This window comes from Aotus nancymaae, unplaced genomic scaffold, assembly GCF_030222135.1.
Source record: "Aotus nancymaae isolate 86718 unplaced genomic scaffold, 86718_ANA_hifiasm-v0.15.2.pri h1tg000059l, whole genome shotgun sequence".
NCBI classification, from domain to species: domain Eukaryota; kingdom Metazoa; phylum Chordata; class Mammalia; order Primates; family Aotidae; genus Aotus; species Aotus nancymaae.
In genome coordinates this window covers 10,951,631-10,975,810 of record NW_026988473.1, presented here as the reverse complement: position 1 = coordinate 10,975,810, position 24,180 = coordinate 10,951,631, and the positions used below count along the sequence as shown (strand labels likewise).

Here is a 24,180-nt window from a genome sequence, read left to right as displayed (position 1 = left end):
CCATCTTTTGGTTTTCACAAGCAAATATGTTGTGATTTTGATGGATATTTCACATAATTCATACATTAATTGGTTAGATTAGAAATTTTTACAGTTTTGATACTTTCGATCTGTGGCATTTTGCAGCAACAGTAACAAATCAGCCTTGGTAAATAAAAACCTGTGATGTTGGGCACATGAATAGCCTCTACCTCTCCTGCCATGGTCTTTATTATCATGAACCCATCATGTGGCCAATGACCAAGGCCGGCTGATGTCAACTAGTTGAGTCAGTCTGTCTGCTTGGTTGTTGAGTTTCTCTGCTGTGGCAAATCATCTTGATAGGCAGCAACATAAGACACAAAGATTTTTTCATGCTTATATCTACTTCCACATATTTATCCACATTTCTCTGCCCCAGGCCTCCTTGTCTCCAATTTTCCAGTTTTTCTCTTTCCACATCCCTTACCAGCCATCCAGGCCAATCAATATTGCTCATGTGTCAGTACATATAGTTCAATCTTGGGCCACTTCTTTCACACAATGTGGATGACCAGGTCCATTGCTCCATGCTCCACCCATTGAGCAGGATTTCTTTCTTTAAAAATTAATTCTAGGATTAATTTGGCTTATTGGGTTAGCCATATGGGTGTTTCCCTTACTCTCTAATATCTTTTTGTCTGTTTCTCAGAAAGGATAATATTCCTGGATAGAAAAACATTAAAGTGCAGTCATTCTAGTTATTGTACAACCCATAGAAACATAAAACTCTAGGACACAAACAAAAAAAAAGAATGTATACTATTTTTCTATATTTGTTCTTAGTCTCTGAACATTGAACTTTCAGTCACTCTCTTATTGCAATTAATTCACACTGTCTCCTCATAGGAAACATGAACAGATGCTTGAAACATCTGAAAAACTTTGATAGGGTGAGTCCATTGACTATGTCAACCAAGCTCAATTTTCTGAATATAATCTGAGAGAAAGAAAGATCTGAGTCCACAATAGCAGATATTGTTACTGGCTGTGACATGAACTTTGAACATCATCTCCCATCATAAATCTTCACTAGACCTTAGATGCAAAAAAAAAAAAAGTAAATCATCATACTCCTAGGTCAATGGCACTGGAGGGACCATATCTTTCTTTCTATCCCTCTTTATGACTAACATCACCTCCTACTTCCTTAGGCTACAGGCGGTGGAGGTAAGGAGATGACAAAAAACTTAGATGATCAGTACTGAGTAGATGATCAGAGAGGGTTTAGACAAACCTTAGCTATCTCAGATCACTCTAAGAGGCCAATATGTAGTTTTTTTCTTTCCAATGGTAGATCCCCTCTCTCTGTTTATTCCCACATTTCCAGAAACACAAAATAATCAATGGTCACCATCGTGTCTTTATTATGCTGCAACAGAATATTTGAAAGGCAAGGTTTCTGTACTCCTTGGGGCCTCTGCCAGATATCTCTTCTCTAAGTGCAGAGCTCTAACATTGAGCAGTCATTGTTCTCAGATGCCAAAATAATCAAAAAGTTTTTACATCTTGCGTTTCACTGACAACTGTAAATAGATTAACCAATAATGTGTCCACCTCTGATGTAGGGTGAAAATAACGAACTTCCAGGATGTAAAATTACTGTGTTTCTGTGGCATTGAGTAAGCTATTGGTCCATGTTGGCATAGGGTCAAATTAAGGTTTGTCCACAAACAGTACACATTTTTTATAATCCATTTATATGCTTATTATTATAGGTAAAGTTAATTCTGGCAGCCATATCTATCAGAAATCTGAGAATCTGTGACCTCAGCAGTACCTTCTCTTTTGCAGCGTCTTCAGGGCCTCTTTAGTTTCCTTGTTCCTCAAACTGTAAATCAAGAGATTCAACATCGGGATCACTACAGTGTAGAAAACTGATGCAAATCTGTTGAATCTGGAGGAGCCACTAGAGCTGGAACTCAAGTAGACAAAAATACTTGACGTATACACAACAGAAACAGTTGTCAGAGGAGAAGCACAGGTGTTAGATGCCTTGGACCTACCTTTACCTGAAGTGGTCTTCATGAGAGAGGTGCCAATATAGCCATAGGATAACATCATAATTAAAACATTTGCTACTCAAAAGATTATTGTTAATATAGCGGTCACATCTTGTACAAAGAAAGTGTCAGTGCAGGACAGGATTAACAGTTGGGGCATGTCACGGAAGAAATATCTGATGACATTAGGCCCACAGCAGGGGAGCTGAAGCAAAGCACACAACTGGAATAAAGTGAACCTACCCATGTAGGCTCCCAGCACAATGCAAACACAGAGGGTGGCTGACATGATGGATGAATAAACCAGGGGGTTACAAATGGCAGCATACCGGTCATAAGCCATGGCCATGATGAGACAAGACTCACTCAGCCCCATCGCTGAAAAGATAAAGTGCTGAATAATACAACCAACAGGTAATAGTTTGCTGTTCCTGGAAGAAGTTGGAGAGCATCCTGGGGACTGTGGAGCTGACATAGCAGACGTTAGTGAAGGACAGATTACTAAGGCAGAATTACATCAGTGTATGGAGGTGGGAATCCATCCTTATTAAAACAATGAGAAATAGGTTCCATCAGAGATGTAATGTAGATTACTTGGAATATAATGAAGAGTACTTTTATGATTCTGGGAAAATCTGAGACTACCAACAGGATGAAATGGGTGATTTCTGTAATATTTCCTCCCCTAGTCATTGACTAGGTGCTCCTAGTATCAGAAAAGAGACAAGAGAATGGATTGCTAACTCAGTTGAAGTAATAACATTACCATTTTTATATGTGTACATCTTTTCCTCCAACAAGCACTGGAAAAAGAGAAATGCTTCACTGTCCTTCTGGTGAAAAGACTCAACTTTTCTTCTTGAATTGTCAACATATGTTTGCTCAGTGCTTCAGATTTTCAATTAATTCATGGAGACTTATGAGAATTTTAAAAGGTATTTAAAAAGTTGACTAGCAACTCTTGCAAAAGTGCTATAAAAATGCTGAGATTATTATATATAAGGTAGTGATCATCAATTAAAATAATAGGTTTTAGAAATGGCTCTAATAGTTATGTAACTTTGCTTTAAATCATGAAAGCCTAAGTGGCGTCTTTCCAAAATAAATTTGAAACAGTCCTTCTGGCCTGAATTGTCATCCAAACATAAAGTTTCTTCTTTTATTCTTAAGAAAAATGATTTATCCTACTTATAATCATTTTTAAATTATTTTTAAAATATATGCAATACAACTCCAAACTGGCCTGGCAAATAATAACACAAATTCTAATAATATTTTGGTGGAGCAGGTGGAGCATGTGTGCCCAATACAGTTATGGAATACATCTTCTTAGGGAAGCCTTTACACAAAGCATTCCAAAAGGAGACTAGTACGGCTCAATCTTGGCCTCAACTATTGTTGCAATTTTAGGGTGTTTTTGATACTTGGGAAACAGCAAAATAACGTGGCTAAAGGTTCAGACTGTGGAGTTTTGATTCCAATATCCTCTTGATCTATTAACTTGTAATAGATACTTTTGATCTATTAACTTGTAGCAATGGCATAAACACATTAAACTTGATTTATTTATAATAAAGTGAAGACAATAAAAGCCCTGAACTATAAGGTTACTCAGAAGATTATGAATAGAAACTCATACAAATGTTCAGCACACAATTAGATACATAGCAATTGTTCAATAGAGGTTGGCTAGTGTTATTGTGGATTGCTTAGAAATAACCATAAATGACAAATATTCTTCTGACTAGAAATATGAACTGTGCTAGATATTTATAGGGTGACTTGAGGAAACTTTTGAGACATTATTGGCCCTATAGACAGTCAGGCATCATTGCCTTTAGACAGATGTAGATTCAGACCTAGTGTCCATGCAGGTCACACCACCTAGGGCCATGAAAATGTAAGCCACATACACCATTTTTTCTTCAGTTTGATTTGGATACAGAGTATCAGTGGAAAACCCGCATCAAACTGTGATGGGTCTCAATCCAGGGAAAAATTCCAAGTAAATATTTCAATTCTTCAATACTATGGAAGTAAAATACTCTTTTTGTAAATACAATCAGCAAGTTAGAGCTCACTAGCAGATTCATAGTAGATAATACATATAGGATACATTTTATGCCTCAAATGTTCTTCCTTGAGAAGAGAGAATAAACCAATGTAAACAAACCAAAAAATATCTGAAAAAGATGAATAATTTAAAAAGACTTTAACTACAAGATAGTAAAAATTATTATAGACATTCATTTTTATTGTAATAACACACATGTGTGTCAAAAGAACAAATAGAAATTTCCTTTAAAAATTTAAGTATCCTGCTTAATAGGTACACAGTGGCAAGATGGGTGAATAAAACAAAACCCATTGGTCTGCTATCTTCAAGAGACCCATCTCACATGTAACACCCATAGGCTCAAAGTAAAGGGTTAGAGAAAGATCTACCATGCAAACAGAAGACAAAAAGGAGGAGGAGTTGCTATCCTTATCATATAAAACAGAATTTAAACCAAAATGTTAAAAAAAATAATAAAGATAAAGAAAGTTAGAAGGTCATTATATAATGACAAAGAGTTTAACAAGAAGACTTAACTCTCCTAAGTATATATACACCAAACATTGGGGCCCCCATATTCATAAAACAAGTACTTCTAGACCTACAGAAAGACTTAGACCACAGCACAATGATAGTGGGGGACTTCCAACACCCTATTGATAGCATTTGACAGATTATAGAGGCAGAAAATTAATAAAGAAGTTGTGGACTTAAACTCCATACGTGACCAGTTGGACCTACTAGACATCTACAGAGTACTCCACCCATCAACCAACATACATTCTTCTCATCTGCACACAGAACATACTCCAAGACTGAACACAGTCTTAGCCATAAAATAAGTCTCAATAAATACAAAAAAAAAAAATCAAAGTCATACCAACCATACTCTAGACCACAGTGAAATAAAAATAGAAATAAATATCAAGATTTTCAAAACCACAAAATTACATGGAAATTAAACAATTTGCTCCTGAATGACTTTTGAGTAACAAAATTAAGGCAAAAATTTTAAAAATTATTTGAAATAAATAGAAACAGAAAAACAGAATACCAAAATCTCTTGGATGCAACAAAAGCAGTCTTACGAAGAAAGTTTATAATGTTAAATACATACTTCAAACAGCTAGAAAGAGCTTAAATTAATAACCTAACATCATATCTAGAGAAACTAGAGACACAAAAACTAACCCCTAAGCTAACAGAATAAATGACTAAAATATGAGTGAAATTGAAGCCCAAAAAACCATACAAAAAAAACAATGAAACCAAACGTTTCTTTTTTGAAAAGTTAAACAAGATTGATTAGACTGCCATCTAGATTAACAAAGAAAAAATATCCAAATAAGCACAATCAGAAATGACAATGGTGACATTACAACTCATCCCACAGAAATACAAAACATTCTCAAAGACTATTATGAACGCCCCTATGCACACAAGCTACAAAGTCTGGAAAAAGTGGATAAGTTCCTGAAAACACACAAACTCCCAAATTTGAATCAGGAAAAATTTGAAACCCTGAACAGAATAATACTGAGTTCTGAAATTGAATCAGAATAAAAAACCTACCAACCAAAAAAAAGCCCCAGATCAAAAGAAGTCACAGCAGAATTCTACCAGATAATCAAGGAAGAACTGGTACCAATTCTACTGAAACTATTCCAAAGTACTGAAGGGGAGGGACTCCTCCCTAATTCATTTTACAAAGCCAGAATCACATTGATACCAAACCCTGGAAAACATGCAATGAGAAAAGAGAACTATAAGCCAATATCCCTGATGAACATCAATGCAGGAATCTTCAACAAAATGCAAGTAAACTGAGTTCAAAAGCATATCGAAAAATTAACTCCCCATGATCAAGTAAGCATCAGTCCTGGAAAGAAAGGTTGGTTCAACATATGCAAATCAATAAATGTGATTTACCACATAAACAGAATTAAAAACAAAAACCATAAGGTTGTCTAAATAGATGCAGAAAATAGTTTTCAGTAAAATCCAACATTCCTTCATGATAAAAATTCTCAAAAAACTAGACATTGAAGGAACATATCTCAAAATAGTAAGCTCCATCTATGACAAACCCAGAGCTACAATAATACTAAGTGGACAAAAGCTGAAAGCATTCCCCTTGATAACTGGAACAAAACAAGGATGCCTACTCTTAGCATTCTTATTCAACGTTATTGGAAGTGTTAGCCTGAGCAATCAGACAAGAGAAAGAAAGAGAAGGCATCCAAACAGGAAAAAAAAATAAGTCAAACTGTCTTCCTTCACAGATAATACAATCCTACGCCTAGGAAAAATATGTAAAGGCTTCACCAAAAGGTTCCCGGAACTGATAAATGACTTCAGTAAGTTCCAGGATACAAAATCAATGTCTAAAAATTAGTAGCATTTCTATACACCAATAATGCTTAAGCTGAGAGCCAAATCAGGAATGGAATTCTATTTACAATAACCACACACACACACACACACACACACACACACACACACTAAAATATCTAGGAGTACACAGAACCAAGGAAGTGAAAGATCTCTACAAGGAGAACTGAAAAATACTGCTAAAAGAAATTATAGGTGACACAAACAAATGGAGGAAACATTCCATGCTCATGGATTGAAAGAATCAATATTGTTAAAATGACCATGCTGCCCAAAGCAATCTATAGACTCAATGCTATTTCTATCAAACCACCAGCATCATTTTTCACAAAACTAGAAAGGACTACTCTTAGATTCAGTGGAACCCAAAAAGAGCCAAATAGCCAAAGCAATTGTAACCAAAAAGAACTTCAAAGTATACTATGATGTTACCGTAACCAAAATGGCATAGTACTGGACAAAAATAGACATTTAGGCCAATGGAACAGAATAAAGAACCCCAAATAAAGAAGCATATCTACAAGCAACTGATCTTCTACAAAGTCAACAAAAATAAGCAATGGGAAAAGGACTCTCTATTCAACAAATAGTGGTGGGATAGCTGGCTAACCATATGCAGAAGAATGAAACTGGACACTTACCTTTCACCATATACAAAAATTAACTTATGATGAATTAAAGATTTGAATGTAATACCTCAAACAATAAGAATCCTAGAAGAAAACCTAGGAAACCATTCTGGACATTGGCCTTGGGAAATAACTTATGGCTAAGTCCTCAAAAGCAATTGCAACAAAAACAAAAATTAACAAGTGGAATCTCCTTAAACTAAAGAGCTTCTGCACAGCAAAAGAAACTATCAACAGAGTAAACAGGCAACCTACATGGGGGAAAATATTTATGAACCATGCATTGATAAAGATCTAATATCCAGAATCTATAAGGAACTTAAACAATTGCACAAGCAAAAAAGTATTTAAAAATAGGCAAAAGACATGAACGGACACTTCTCAAAAGAAGACATAGAAGTAGCCAACAGACATAAAAAACAAAAAAGCTCAACATAACTGATCATCAGAGCAAATTAAAACAACAATGAGATACCATCTCACAGAAGTCTGAATGGCTACTAAAAAGTCAAAAAAACACAGATGCTAGCAAAGCTTCAAAGCAAATGGAATGCTTATACACTGTTGGTGAGAATGTAAATGAGTTTAGCCACTGTGGAAAATTTGAAGATTTCTCAAAGAACCTAAAACAGAGTTACCATTCAACCCAGCAATCTCATTACTGGGTATACATTCAGAAGAAAACAAATGGTTCTACAGAAAGAAATATGCACTTGTGTGTTCTTTGCAAGTTGCAAGACCTGACTCACTATGGGTAAAAAGTATTAGAGGGATAGACATGTGTTTATGTAATCTTGAGATGAGAAAGATACCTCTAAAATATAACACCAAATAGAAACTATAGGAAAAAATATATATAATAAAACAATGTAAACTTGGTTATGACAGAAAAATCCACTTGCATAAAACAGATTTGAAATCCAGTTAATGAACTGGGAAAAAAATAATCAAAAAATATTTTAAAAGACAATGTAGCAATGCCTTTATGATTTTTAAAAAAATTCTTAAAAACTACCACTGATTCATGCACAAAATGGTTCTACCTTTCTGGAAAAATAATTACTTTATAAGATCTCTCTCACTTTCTTTCTTACATACACCTCCACCCCTATATGAGCCAGCTATAATGCCGAATGTTAAAAGTAATGGGTGGTATTATTTTTATTTTCTTCTTTATCATTATCTGCATTTTCTCAATTTTCTACAACTCCTATATTTACAATTATTAAGACACAAAAATTCTTAATATTTAGTAGGGGGTGGAGAGAATAAGCAAGAGACTTTCCTGAATTTTACTTGCTATCTCTGTGATGTTTAGCAAGTTATTAACCTCTCTCGGTTTTCTCATTTACAAGGGAATCTGTTGATAGTTACTACCTCTTTTGTAGGGTTGTTGCAAGTATTGAATGACATGAAGGGCTTAAAAGAGTGAAGGTTCAATACATGTTAGCAATGATCATTCCCATCACCACTTCTCGCTGCAAAATAGAAAAAGGGAGAAATTAATACCAAAGTGTCAAGAGGTTCTTAATAAAACTACTTTCTAAATTAGACTGTCTCCAAGCCTAGACTCAAGAACATGATTAATAATGATTGTGTTTGCTTCTATCTTATATTATTGTGTTATCTCACACCCAGCTGGATTATAAATTCCTGATGCTTCTTTTTATGCTGCACCACCACCAAATACCCTTAAGCTGACCACTAACTACATACAGTATATGGACTAGTGGAAACATCTTACTACTTAATGCTAAGCACCATGGAAACTGATATTAACACATTCATAAATGTTTCTTTCACCCAAATTTAGATGTATATATAACAATATCTTATGTTTATTTTATTTTCATTGCTGTTTTATGAATTTGGAAATCTTTCTATTTACTATTAAAGTGTTGCCAATATAATTTCTCAGAGAGTTTATCCAAGATGAGTTATAGTTAATAAAAATAATTTGAAAATATAAGCTGTCATTGACAACATTCCCCAAACATAAATATAATTGGTCAGTTCAATGAAAAACTGTTGATCAACTTGTTGCCCTATAATTTTTCACATTTTTATTACATTCCAGTGATACAGGCCTTAATTAAATATATTATATTTAATCCATCATTTCCAGAAAATAGCAAGGACTTATAGATTGTTTTTCTTATTTATTATAAAATTTGTCCTGAAGATTGATCTTTTTAAACTTCGATAAACTAAAGAAAAAGGATGAACGTGCTCATTCTCTTTCACTACATTTCTTGCATGTGTTCACCGTCTCCCTAGAAAATTTACAGAAGAAAAAGTGACTAATGTAAATATTGGTTGGGGATTTTGCTAGATTTATATAGGTAATCGAAATCCTTTCCAATTCCGATCTAATAAGAAGATGGTCAGTTTGTGGCATTGTGCAGAATACAGAATCGGATAAAGCCAGGAATGTTGTTGAATGGAAAACACTGTAAATAAAAGAAGGTTAAAAGGAATACTTAGACCAACACTACCTGCGTTTAGAGTGGGTATTTCTGATTTCTACAATACATAGGCTAGTGTCTCCAGACCACCAGGGTGTCCAAAAACGAAAATGGAGAGCTGTTGGAAGTATTTCAAAGAGTCTGATGGAATTGTACATGAGTACTTTCTCATATTATTTTGCAGCAATGCAATTTGGCTCCTACTAAGAAATTATGAATCAAAGCTGTGTATTTAAATAAAAATTAAATAAATTATTATTTCAAAAACAGAATTCATATGAGCAAAAATTAAAAGGGTCTTTGAAATAGAGAAAATTGGGAAAAATAAGAAAAAAACATGTTTTGAACTTGAAAATTTTCCTGATACTCAGTAAATTATTATTTTTATTCAGCTCTCAATTATTTTTTATGATCTTTCTTATTTAACTCTCGATGATCCTATTATCCTCATTTTACAGGTTAAAAGAAAACACACATAAAGTAATACAGGTCAAGGTCATATCCTTAAGAAATTGCAGAACTGGAATTCAACACCTATTTCTCATCCCAGAGTAATAACTTGAAATTTTATGTTGAGATTATTATTTTCGTTAAAGTCAGAAAAATTCTGTAAGGAGAAAGGGAACTCAAAGATAGTCCTAGGTGGAGGAAATGGAAGCAAAGAAGAGAGAATAGTTGAATAATGGGAGAGACTGAGGACCATAGACCTTGCTTACTGAAAGAATCAGAGAGATAATGAGATATCAGAGAATCAACCGTTCCCTCTAAGTCTTGCCCTGTGACCTTGACCCAGATCCCTCAAAAAGACACAATTCTTGCCAAAGGTTAAAATTAATTATTTCTTATACAAATGAATTTTTCAGGTGGGCCCCATTGCACTCTAAGATGAGTGATTTGGGCCACAAAACTGGCTGTTCACGCACAGCAAAAGATCTTCTTAAATGTGCTGTTGAGAGCAGAGAATAGAGAAAAGCCAATTCGAGGGAGAAAACATTCCGGGTACTTGCTCTCTGGTGTCATGGTTGTCATGGAGTTTTTGTCCCCGCAGATTTCATGCCCCACTTTGCCATGCCCCACTGGATTCATTCCCTACTTCCCCATGGTCTATGATGATGGTCTCATGACTGTAGATTTTCTTTACTAACTTTGGAGTCATTTGAGCTGGAAAGGATATCGGAATCTGGGATATTCTAGCATAAACTCTTTTTTTTTTTTTTTTTTTTGAGACGGAGTTTGGCTCTTGTTACCCAGGCTGGAGTGCAATGACGTGATCTCGGCTCACCGCAACCTCCTCCTCCTGGGTTCAGGCAATTCTCCTGCCTCAGCCTCCTGAGTAGCTGGGATTACAGGCACGCACCACCATGCCCAGCTAATTTTTTGTATTTTTAGTAGAGATGGGGTTTCACCATGTTGACCAGGATGGTCTCGATCTCTTGACCTCGTGATCCACCCGCCTCGGCCTCCCAAAGTGCTGGGATTACAGGCTTGAGCCACCGCGCCCTGTCTAGCATAAACTCTTGATTTCCAGGTGGAGAACCCGAGGCCAGAGAAGGTAAAGGATTGTCCCAAGATAGCACAGCTTGTTGGTAATACAGCTTGATAACAGTAAGTTAAATACATATACATATTTGTATTTCTGTGGTATCACTTATAACATCTCCTTTTTCGTTTCTGATTATCTTTATTTGGGTCTTCTCTCTTCTTTTCTTGGTTAGTCTCACTAATGGTTTATCAATTTTTTTATTTTTTTAAACCAAATTTTTGTTTCATTTATCTTTTATATTGTTTTGGTATTCTATTTAGTTCTGCTATAATCATTGTTTTTCTTTATTTCTGCTAATTGTGAATTTCATTTGATCTGGCTTTTCTAGTTCTTTATTTAGAATTGTTATTTTCTCTTGCTGAGTTGATATTTTCCTTTCATTTATTCTTTATATTGTTTTCAGTGTCTATTTCATTTAGTTCTGTTATAATCATTGTTATTTCATTATTTTCTGCTAATAGTGAATCTTGTTTGATCTTGCTTTTCTAGTTCCTTATTTAGAATTGTTATTTTCCCTTGCTGAGTTGATACCTTTATCATTTTTTTTTTTTTTTTTTGCATTTTAGGTTTTGGGGTACATGTGAAAAACATGCAAGGTTGTTGCATAGGTGCATACATGGCAGTATGATTCGCTGCCTCCCTCCCCTTCACCTATATCTGGCATTTCTCCCCATGCTATCCCTCCCCAACTCCCCACCCCCCGCTGTCCCCCCTCCCCCCCAACAGACCCCCGTGTATAGTGCTCCCCTCCCTGTGTCCATGTGTTCTCCTTGTTCAACACCCACCTATGAGTGAGAACATGTGGTGTTTGATTTTATGTTCTTGTGTCAGTTTGCTGAGAATGATGTTTTCCAGGTTCATCCATGTCCCTACAAAGGACGCGAACTCCTCGTTTTTAATGACTGCATAATATTCCATGGTGTATATGTGCCACATTTTTCCTGTCCAGTCTATCATCGATGGGCATTTGGGCTGGTTCCAGGTCTTTGCTATTGTAAACTGTGCTGCAATGAACATTCGTGTGCATGTGTCCTTATAGTAGAACGATTTATAATCCTTTGAATATATGCCCAGTAATGGGATTGCTGGGTCAAATGGAATTTCTATTTCTAGGTCCTTGAGGAATCGCCACACTGTTTTCCACAGTGGTTGAACTAATTTACACTCCCACCAACAGTGTAAAAGTGTTCCTATTTCTCCACATCCTCTCCAGCATCTGTTGTCTCCAGATTTTTTTTTTTTTTTTTTTTTTTTTTTTTTGAGACGGAGTCTCGCTCTTGTTACCCAGACTGGAGTGCAATGGCGCGATCTCGGCTCACCGCAACCTCCGCCTCCTGGGTTCAGGCAATTCTCCTGCCTCAGCCTCCTGAGTAGCTGGGATTACAGGCACGCGCCACCGTGCCCAGCTAATTTTTTTGTATTAATAGAGACGGGGTTTCACAATGTTGACCAGGATGGTCTCGATCTCTCGACCTTGTGATCCACCCGCCTCGGCCTCCCAAAGTGCTGGGATTACAGGCTTGAGCCACCGCGCCCGGCCGTCTCCAGATTTTTTAATGATCGCCATTCTAACTGGCGTGAGATGGTATCTCAATGTAGTTTTGATTTGCATTTCTCTAATGACCAATGATGATGAGCATTTTTTCATATGTTTGTGGGCCTCATGTATGTCTTCTTTTGTAAAGTATCTGTTCATATCCTTTGCCCATTTTTGAATGGGCTTGTTTGTTTTTTTCTTGTAAATCTTTTTTAGCTCGTTGTAAATTCTGGATATCAGCCCTTTGTCAGACGGGTAGGCTGCAAAAATTTTTTCCCATTCTGTTGGTTGCCGATTCACTCTACTGACTGTTTCTTTTGCCATGCAGAAGCTGTGGAGTTTGATTAGGTCCCATTTGTCTATTTTGGCTTTTGTTGCCAATGCTTTTGGTGTTTTGGTCATAAAGTCCTTGCCTACGCCTATGTCCTGAATGGTTTTGCCTAGGTTTCCTTCTAGTGTTTTTATGGTGTTACATCTTATGTTTAAGTCTTTAATCCATCTGGAGTCAATTTTAGTGTAAGGTGTCAGGAAGGGGTCGAGTTTCTGCTTTCTGCATATGGCTAGCCAGTTTTCCCAACACCACTTATTGAACAGGGAATCCTTTCCCCATTGCTTGTTTTTTTCAGGTTTGTCAAAGATCGGGTGGTTGTAGATATGTTGTGTTGCCTCCGACGCCTCTGTTCTGTTCCATTGGTCTATATCTCTGTTTTGGTACCAGTACCATGCTGTTTTGATTACTGTAGCCTTGTAGTAGAGTTTGATGTCCGGTAGTGTGATGCCTCCCACTTTGTTCTTTTTGCTTAGAATTGACTTGGCTATGCGGGCTCTCTTCTGGTTCCATATGAAGTTTAAGGTGGTTTTTTCCAGTTCTGTGAGGAAGGTCATTGGTAGCTTGATGGGGATAGCACTGAATCTGTAAATTACTTTGGGCAGTATGGCCATTTTCACAATATTAATTCTTCCTAACCATGAACATGGAATGTTTCTCCATCTGTTTGTGTCCTCTCTTATTTCGTTGAGCGGTGATTTGTAGTTCTCCTTGAAGAGGTCCTTTACGTTCCTTGTTAGTTGTATTCCTGGGTATTTTATTCTCTTTGTAGCAATTGTGAATGGCAGTTCATTACCTTTATCATTTTATAATGACCTTTATCATTTTTATTGTTTCTAATTTAAAGCCTGTTTTACCTAATTATAGCTAATTCTGCTTGCTCTTGGTTTCCATTTGTGTGAAATATCTTTTTCCATTGCTTTGCTTTCAGTCTGTACATGCCTTTACAGATAAGGTGAGTTTCTTGTAGACAGCTTATGGTTGAATCATGTTTTTTTTAACTCATCTTATCAATGTATGCCTTTTAAATGCAGTGTTTAATTCTTCTATGTTCAAGGTTAGTATTGATAGGTGAGGTTTTGTTCCTGTCATATTATTAATTGTTGTCTAGTTGTTTTATACATTCTCTTTTCTTTATTTTTTTTTCACTGTTCATTTTTCGTTTGGTGAAATTCTGTAGTGGTGTCATTTGATTCCTTTCTCTTCCTCCTTTGTATTATTGCATTAACAATGAGTTTTATGTTTTTGTGTTTTCATGATGGTGAATACCATTCTTTTGCTTCCAAGTTTAGAACTTTTTTGATCATTTCTTGTATTTCCAATTTAGTGGTGGCAAATTCTATCAGTATTTGTATTTGCTTGTCTGGGGAAGACTATTTCTCCTGAAGCTTAATTTTTGCTGTTTATAGAATTATTGGCTTGTAATTTGCTTGTTTTTTCTTTCAACACTTTGAATGTATCATTTCACTACCTTCTTACCTGCAAGTTTTCTGCTGAGAAGTCTGCTGTTACTCTGAAGTAGTTTCCTTTGTAGATGACTAGATGTTTTCCTCTTGCCAATTTTAGAATTTGTTCATTCACTTTGATTTTAGACAGTCTAATAATAATATGCCATGACAAACTCATTTTCACATTGTATTTTCTGAGGATCACTGAGCGTGTTTTATCCATATGTCTAAATTTCTTGATAGACTTGGGAGGTTGTTATACATTATTTCATTAATAGGTTTCCTAACCTTTTTTCCTTAAGAATACCAATAATTTATAATTTCAGTCATTTTAGATAGTCTCAAAAGTCTTGAAGGCTTTGTTTATTCTTTTTTTTTTTTTTTTTTGTCTGACTGGAATATATTTTAAGACCTATCTTCAAGTTCAGATTCTTCATTCTGCTTAATCTAGCCTATTGTTGAAGCTTTCAAATGTATTTTGTAATTCTTGCAGTAAAATTTTTAGTTCCAGGATTACTGGTTTTTTTTTAAGATATCTGTCTCCTTGGCAAATTTCTTCTTCATATCTTAAAATGATTTTCTGATTTGTTTGTACTGATTTTCAGATTTCTCTTGAATTTCATTGAGCTTCTTTAAAATCAATATTTTGAATTTTATCTGGAACTTGGAGGATTTATTTGTGGTTAGCATTTATTGCTGGAGAATTTTTGTGGTTTTTTGAGGGTGTGGTTTTGAGGGTGTGAGGGTTACCTAGCTTTTTCATGTATCCTGTGTCTTTAGGTTGTTCTCTGCATATCTAGTGTAACAGTTCTTTTTATTTTTGATTTCCTTTAGTTAGGGGAGAAACTTTTTCTTAAAGATGTGACAACTCGGTTGGGCATAGCCTTCTGGTTTTACTCCTGGGTGTATACAATAGTGAAAATGCTGTATGATTTATTTGGCTATCCTCAGTGTGTTAGGTTACAGTTATTTCCAGTTTCAGTGCCAGATGCATCCATCTTCAGATTAAGTGATGGTGAATTAAGTATGTCTATCTTTGTGATCTGGGGAAGCATATGCTGAAATCTGTGTTGGTGGATCCAGGAAAATCAGTTCTGTATCCTCTGAATGATGTTCCAGGATGCTAATTGTAATAGCACTGTACTGGGTAAGTGAGTGGGTTATTTTGCTCCTGGGTTGCTTGGGAGTAGTGGATGATGGTGGTGGCAGTGGCAGTAAAATGTCCTTCTAGTTTCCACACACTGTACTTTTGTATTGGAAGTGGTTGAAATAGACTACTCAAGTCAACCTCCAGGCCAATAGATGATACTTGCAGGTTGGAGTTAGCCAAGCTGGTAGCAGTATGCCAACCTTTGTGCCCTGGAAGAAATACTCAGGTGTCCCAGGCAGTGGACTGAGCTGTGGAACATCCAGAAGCCTGACTCCTACAGTCTCATGGGGTTACTAAACTGGGTGGACCCAAACCAGGAAATCTTTCTCTCAGGTTCCCTGATGGGGTGGGCATGCACCATCTGTGACTGGGGAGTGGAATGGTCCTCAGTCCCCTGGAGAAATGCTTGGGCGAAAGGTGACCACTGCTATGTTGATGTTCCGCCACTGGGGGGATGGTGCGGGTCCCTGTAGTTACTGCTTTGACCAGTGAGTTGGGGGCTGTGCCCCTCTCATGCCCCAGTCCCAAAAGGTGTTTAGTCAGTCCCAGCAGTTCTCACCCAGCTTGTAATTCAGCCCCAAGCCACAGGAGCTACTGTCAAGCTTAGTACCAAGTATCTAGAGCAATTATTATCCTGCTCATGTCTGGGATAGTTGCCCAGTTCCAGAACCAGCAGCTGGAGTTCTTGCCATGTTTGCTTCTCAGTTCTGGTTGTGACAGCACTTTCCCACTCAAGCCCTGGTTCTGCAAGCCACAACCCAAGTCTCCCTAATGCCTAAGACTGCTGTTGTTGGTTCCCAGGATCATGCACAGTTTTATAAGAACTAAGATAAAAAATGATGCCTTACTGTAGTTGCATAAGTCTGAGGAAGAGAGTAAGACACTCCCTGGAGTAGTTCCTTCTCACAATATCCCAGCTACTCCCTAAGTTAGATTCAAGGATTGGGAGGGCCTAGGTGTTTGCCCACATCCTAGATTGTATAATTTCATCAGTGGGAAAATGGACCCACAGAAAGACATTCACATACCCTTTCTTATACTGGGGATTCACTCCCAGTTTTTTACCATTCCTGGCCATGCAGGCTGCCTGTTTTAATTCTTCTTTTGAATTCCCATGTTCCTTCTTGGATAATATATTTAACGCATCATTGTTGTTTTGGTTCTTCAAGGTAGGTGAGGCATGCTGAAAGTGCTTCTAATCAGCCATCATTTGACCCAACAATTTCTCTTCTGAGACTTTATATGAAGATGATTATACATGTACATAAGGATGTACACATAGGCATTTTCATTGTGTTAATACCTTTTAGAGGTCTCTCAAATAATCTTATTGCTTCACTTAAATTCAAAAATCAAGTTTAGACTCTGTGGAGCTGAAATGCTCACTAGCTGCCTCATCATTGGCTCTATGGTTACCTAATTTTTTACAAGGGCACCAAAAGATGCAATGAGGAACGGATAGTCTCTTTAATAAATAGTGCTGGAAAAACTAGATTTTATCATGCAAAAAATGAATTTGAACCTTTATCTTACATCATACACAAAAATCAACACAAAATGGACTAAAGACCTAAATGTAAGACCTGAAACTCCTATAGGAAAACATAGGGGAAAAGCTCTTTCACACTGGCCTTTGCAATGATTTTTTGGATATCACACCAAAAGCTCAAAATACAAAAGCAAAAATAAATAAATGGAACTACATCTAAATAAAAAGCTTCTGCACAGCAAAAGAAGCAATCAGCAAAATTAAAAAGCAACCTATAAATTGGGGAGAAATGTTGGAAACTATATATCAGATAAGAGTTAATACCTGACATTTTTTAAAGTCATAATATTTAATAGCAAAAAAATTAAAACCTGATTTTTAAATTGGACATAGGACCTGAGTGTACATTTATCCAAAGAGGAAACAAAAATGGCCAACAAGTATATGAAAAGGTGCTCATCATCACTGATCATCAGAGAAATGCAAATTAAAACCACAATGAGGTACCAGCTCATACCAGTCAGAATGGCTACTAGTAAAAAGCCAAAAAGTAACAGATGCTGGCAAGGTTGCAAAGAAAACTGCATGCTTATGCACTGTTGATGGGAGTATAAATGAGTTTAACCATTGTGGAAAGCAGTATGGTGATTCCCCAAAGAGCTGAAAACAGAACTACCATTTGACCCAGCAATCCCATTACTGAATATATCCCCAGAGGAACAGCAATCATTCTACCATAAAGATGCATGTATACGAATGTTCATAGCAGCACTACTTACAATAGCAAAGACATGAAATATAAATGCTCATCAAAGACAGACTGGATGAAGAAAATGTGAACATATACACCATGGAATACTATGTAACCATGAAAAAAGGATGAGATTATGGCTTTTGTGGGAACATGGATGAAGCTAGAGGCCATTATACTAAAGTAACACAGAAAAAGAAAACCCAAAGCACATGTTCTCACCTATAAGTGGGACCTAAATAATGAGAATTCATGAACACAAACAAGGGAACAACAGACATTGGGGCCTAGTGAGTGTCCAGGGTTAGAGGAAGGAGAGGAACAGAAAAAATAACTATTGGGTACTAGGCTTAGTATCTGTACAACAAACCTGGGTGACATGACTTTACCTATATAACAAATCTGCACATGTATCCCTGAACCTAAAATAAAAGTTAAAGAAAATCAACAATGAAAACACAGTATGGCATCCTAGGTTCTTGCCACTTTTCTACATATAATATTTACCAGAACCTCTGTTCTCAAAAACATGATCACCTTTTAGGGTTTAATCTACCTGGGTTCTAATTATGGAAACTGACTTTTTAAATTGTATTCAATGGCAGTGACACTGTCTCAAACAGATCACTTGGTGGTGGCTGACCACAATGGTACCAGAAGTCCAGGAAGTAAAAGTTGTACTTTTTCTCTCTACCTAGCTATTCTTGTGACCTAAAAAGAGTCACTTACATATTCCTGCTTCTATCTTCCTTATAACAATAGCAATATCTACCCAAATATTGTTCTTACTAATGTAAATGTGTTGCCCCATTTATCACCCTCTTGAGGGCCTCTTTGATTGCCTTGTTCCTCAAACTATAGATCAGAGGGTTTAACATGGGGATAAGGGTAACATAGAATACTGAGAGCACCTTGTCCTGCTTCATGGAGTGGCTAGAGCTGGGATGCATGTACACAGAAAGGGCTGTGCCATAGAAGAGAGTCACAGCTACTAGGTGGGAGGCACAGGTATTGAAGGCCTTGGCACTACCTTTGGTTGATGACATTTTCAGTATTGAAGCTACAATAAAACCATAGGACACAAGAATAACAAGCAAAGAGCCCAACCCAACCAAAATAGCTACCAGAAAAACAGTCATTTGGCTGATAAAGGGATTAGAGCAAGACAAGGAAATAATCTGAGGTATGTTACAGAAGAAATGTTGGATGATGTTTGGCCCACAGTAGTAGAGATTAAAGCAAGGGACTGTTTGAACTAAGCCACTAACAAATCCACTCCCATAGGCTCCAGCCACCATCTTCCAACAGATAGCAGGGACCATGATGGCTGAGTACTGCAGAGGACTGCCAATGGCCACATATCTGTCACAGGCCATGACAGCCAAGAGGCAGCACTCAGCCAGACCCATCCAGGACCCAACAAAATACTGAGTGGCACAGGCAAAGAAGGAAATTGTCTTCTCATCTTTTAAGAAGTCTGAAAGCATCCTTGGGCTGATGGTAGAAGAATAGCAGATGTCTATAAATGACAGGAAACTGAGAAAAAAGTACATGGGTGTGTGCAGATGAGAGTCCATCCTGATGAGGATGATAAGGCCCAGGTTCCAAATCAGCGTCACAAGGTAGATTGCCAGGAAGACTAGAAAGAGGATGAGCTGAAGCTCTTTGTCATCTGAGAGTCCTAGGAGAACAAACATGGTCACAGAGGTGGGGTTTCCACTTATGTTCATGGATCTGCTTGGTGTCAACTGCTGAGAAAAAGGAATGAGAAGGAAATGGGTTTATTCCACCCCGTAAAAAAAGAAACACTATTTTTTTCAGTCATGAAGCTGGCTAAATATAAAAACTTGAATCATCAATGTTGAGTTAATTTGTGTCTTTCATATATACAATCATGAAAATTTACTAAAAATTTTTTTTAGATAGCTTTATGCTGAAGACAGTAAATAAGAATCATTAGTATGATGCCACCTAAAATGTTTTAGTTTCATGTATTCCTGTTTTACAATACATGAGACTTTGAAGATATGCTACATTAAGAAAATTCTTTCATTTCTACAGTTGACTCTTGAACAACATGAATTTAAACTATGCAGCTCTACTTATACACGAATTTCTTTTCAATAAGTACAGTGGAAAATTTTTTAGAGATCCATAACAATTTGAAAAAAACTCACAGATAAACTGCATAACCTAGAAATATCAAAAATATTAAGAAAAATGTACATCACAACTTCATAAAATATATACAGACATTAGGCTATTTTATCATTTATTATCATAAAATATACAAAGATCTATTATAAAAAGTTAATTTTTAAAAAAAAATTATGATGAACAGACCATTTATTGGCTCAGTTCTAGAGGATGGGAATTCCAAGATCAAGGGACTAACATCTGGCAAAGGCCTTCTTGCTGTATCATACCATGACAGAAGAGCAAAGGGAGTGCAAAAGAGAGAGTAAAAGAGGGCCAAGTTCCCCCTTTTATAATGAACTTTCTCCCTTGATAATGGCATTAATCCATTCTCTCCACCTTCATGGCCTAATCACATTTCACTGGCCCTCATCTCCTAACACTGTTGTAAAAGTTAAAATTTATCAAAAGTTACATACAGACACTTAACCACTCATGGTACCATTCACAAATGAAGAAATATAAGCAAACATAGAGATGCAGTATTAAATCATAACTATATATAATTAACTGTAGTACATACCTTACTGCTATATTAATTTTGAAACTATTTCCTGTTGCTATTGCAGTGAGCTCAAGTGTTGAGAGTATCTGCTTTAAGTGGTTTGTGAGGCTAGTCATCCTTAAGTGGGAAATTCATCTCTCCAAAAAATGCATATAGCAGTAAAAAGTTCTCTTTCATGGTTCTCACATATTTTTCATTGTGCTTAGTACAGTATCATAAACCTTGAATAACACCGTGGGACACATACAAAGTGCTACTAGTGACACTGGAAGTGCTCCCAAGAAGCAGAAAAAATTGTCATGATATGACAAGAAAAAGTTGAATTGTTTGAATTGTTTGATATATATCACAGATTGAGGTCTGTAACTACAGTTGCCTGCCATTTTAAGATAAATGAAACCAGCACAAGGACCATTGTGAACAAAAGAAAAGGAAATTCGCTCTCTCTTCCCGCCGCCCAAGATGCCGAAAGGAAAGAAGGCCAAGGGGAAGAAGGTGGCTCCGGCCCCTGCTGTCGTGAAGAAGCAGGAGGCCAAGAAAGTGGTTAATCCACTATTTGAGAAAAGGCCTAAAAATTTTGGTATTGGACAGGACATCCAGCCCAAAAGAGACCTCACCCGCTTTATGAAATGGCCCTGCTATATCAGGTTGCAGCGGCAGAGAGCCATCCTCTATAAGCGGCTGAAAGTGCCCCCTGCGATTAACCAGTTCACCCAGGCCCTGGACCGCCAAACAGCTACTCAGCTGCTTAAGCTGGCCCACAAGTATAGACCAGAGACAAAACAAGAAAAGAAGCAGAGGCTGTTGGCCCGGGCCGAGAAGAAAGCGGCTGGCAAAGGGGACGTCCCCACTAAGAGACCACCTGTCCTTCGAGCAGGAGTTAACACCGTCACCACCTTGGTGGAAAACAAGAAAACTCAGCTGGTGGTGATTGCACACGACGTGGATCCCATTGAGCTGGTTGTCTTCCTGCCTGCCCTGTGTCGTAAAATGGGAGTACCTTACTGCATTATCAAGGGGAAGGCAAGACTGGGACGTCTAGTCCATAGGAAGACCTGCACCACTGTCGCCTTCACACATGTTAACTCGGAAGACAAAGGTGCTTTGGCTAAGCTGGTGGAAGCTATCCGCACCAATTACAATGACAGATATGATGAGATCTGCCGTCACTGGGGAGGCAATGTCCTGGGTCCCAAGTCTGTGGCTCGCATCGCCAAGCTTGAAAAAGCAAAGGCTAAAGAACTTGCCACAAAACTGGGTTAAATGTACACTGATGAGTTTTCTGTAAATAAAAATAATTAAAACAAAAAAAAAAGAAAAAGAAAAGGAAATTCATGAAGCTGTTACTGCAGCTACTCTAGCAGGTATAAAACTCTTATACTTTTTGTGAAATACGTTTTTATCTCATACTGAAAATGCAACTTTTATGTGGGTGCAGCATTGCTATATGAAAGTCATAGCTATAGACTCTAATATGATTCCAGAAAAAGTGAAGACATTATATGCCAGCTTAAAGCAAAAGGAAGATGAAAGCTGGAGAATTTAATACTGGAGAATTTAATGCTAGTAAAGGATGGTTGGATGATTTTCCAAAGAGGTTTGTCTTTTAAAATATCAAGATAACAGGAGAAGCAACTTCTGCTGACCAAGAGAAGCAGATGAATTCCCAGACACCATTAAGAAAAAGAAATCATTAAATAGAAAAGTTATCTGCCTGAAGAGGTTTAATGAAGGCAAATGTACTCTATTCTTGGGGGAAAAATGCCACAGAAGACATTTATTAATAAAGAAGAGAAGCAACATCAGAATAGACTAACTTGTTTTGTGCAAATGCAGTTGAGTTTATGATCAGGACTGCCCTTATCTATAAAGCTTGCAAAGAAAAGATAAATACCAGCTGCCAGTCTTTCAGTTGTACAATAAGAAGGTGTAGATAATGAGAATGCTTTTTCTGGATTAGTTCCAGAATGGATGCTTTGTGAAGTCAGGAAGTACTTTGCCAGTAAGGGACTTCCTTTTAAAAAAATGTTTTGATATTAGACAATGTCCCTGACAACCCAGAACCCCATGAGTTCAACACCAAAGGCATCAAAGTGGTCTACTTGCCCTCAGAAACAATGTCTCTAATTTAGCCTCTAGATTGGGGGTCACAATGACCCATAAGTCTCATTACACATGGTAAATTGTCAACACTATGGAAAAGAATCCCAACAGAGAGGACATTAAGAAAGTCTGCAAGAATTACACCATCGAAGATGCCATTGTTGTTACAGAAAAAGCTGTGAAAGCCATTAAGCCCCAAACAATACATTCCAGCTTGTGAAAACGTTGTCCAGCCATTGTGCTTGGCTTCACAGGATTATGACAGAGCAAACCAAGAAAATCATGAAAGATTGTGAGCATCTAATAATGGTGAGGGGGATTTCAAGACATGGATCTCAGAGAAGTTCAAAAGCTAGTGAACACCACGTCAGAGGAATTAACAGAAGACAGCTTGATGGAAATAAGTATTTTCAGACAAGTGCCAGATAATGGAGAGGAAGACATAGAAGAAGCGGTGCCAGAAGACGTATTGATGTTAGACAATTGGGCAGAAGGGTTCCAATTACTCAAGACTGCTTTTGACTTCTTTCATGACATGGACATTTCTATGATACAAGCATTGAAACTAAAGCAAATGGTGTAAGGTTTGACAACATATAGAAACATTTTTAGAGAAATTAAAAGGCAAAAAAAGTCAGGCAGAAATTATGTTGTATTTTCATAAAGTTACACTGAGTGTGCCTGCCAATCCTGCCTCCCCATCTATTTCCTCCACCTCTTCTACTTCTGCTACCCCTGAGACAGCAAGACCAATCCCTCCTCAGCCTACATAAGCCAGTTTTTCTAAAAACCCCTCTGCAACCTGAAGACAATGGAAATTAAGGTCATTATGATGATCTATTTCCACTTAATTAATAGTAAATACTTTCTTTTTCTTATGATTTTCTTAAGAACATTTTCCTCTAGCTTACTTTGTTGTAAAAAATACCATATAAACACCATGGAATATTATGCAGCCATCAAGAATGATGAGTTCACATCCTTTGTAGGGACATGGATAAACCTGGAAGCCATCATTCTCAGCAAACTGACACAGGAACACAAAATCAAACACTACATGTTCTCACTCATAGGCCGGTGTTGAACAATGGCAACACATGGACACAGGGAGGGGAGCACTACACACTGGGGTCTGTTGGGGTGAAATAGGGGAGGGACAGCGTGGGGTGGGAGGTTGGGGAGGGATAGCATGGGGAGAAATGCCACATATAGGTGAAGGGGAGGAAGGCAGCAAATCACACTGCCACGTGTGCACCTATGCAGCAATCTTGCATGTTCTTCACATGTACCCCAAAACCTAAAATGCAAAAAAAAATAATAATACCATATAAAATACATGTAACATTTAAAAATGTGTTGACTATTTATATTATTGGTAAGGCTTCCAGTCAACAGTAGACTATTATAATACAAGTTTTGTGGGAATCAACAGTCATATGTAAATTTTTTACTGCACAGGGAGTCAGTGCCCCTACCCTTGGATTTTTCAAAGGTGAACTGTGTGGTGAAATAGGATGACTCTGCTCAAGCATGACTCCAGTATTCACTGAATGCTTCAAGAAGAACTT

The 24,180-nt window shown here is 37.2% G+C and overlaps 3 protein-coding genes and 1 pseudogene across 3 annotated transcripts in view; 2 read left to right on the top strand and 2 right to left on the bottom strand.

Moving 5' to 3' along the window:
- LOC105730302 (olfactory receptor 5A1) overlaps positions 1-24,180 on the top strand; it is a 181,425-nt gene that overhangs the window by 115,196 nt on the left and 42,049 nt on the right. The window lies entirely within an intron of this gene.
- Positions 1,789-2,714, bottom strand: LOC105730292 (olfactory receptor 5AN1-like; annotated as a pseudogene).
- On the bottom strand, positions 18,597-20,349 carry LOC105730291 (olfactory receptor 5A1-like). Its single transcript, XM_012471392.3, has 2 exons — positions 20,344-20,349; positions 18,597-19,559 (listed from the first exon to the last, which is right to left on the bottom strand). The coding sequence occupies exons 1-2, from the start codon at positions 20,347-20,349 to the stop codon at positions 18,597-18,599; spliced, it is 969 nt and encodes a 322-aa protein (XP_012326815.3).
- Positions 20,932-21,846, top strand: LOC105730314 (large ribosomal subunit protein eL8-like). The gene has a single exon (XM_064365502.1). The coding sequence runs from the start codon at positions 20,972-20,974 to the stop codon at positions 21,770-21,772; it is 801 nt and encodes a 266-aa protein (XP_064221572.1). The 5' UTR covers positions 20,932-20,971; the 3' UTR covers positions 21,773-21,846.

What these genes read in the sequence shown, in the direction of transcription:
- LOC105730314 (XM_064365502.1), top strand. Translation starts at nt 20,972, where the DNA reads ATGCCGAAAGGAAAGAAGGCCAAGGGGAAGAAGGTGGCTCCGGCCCCT.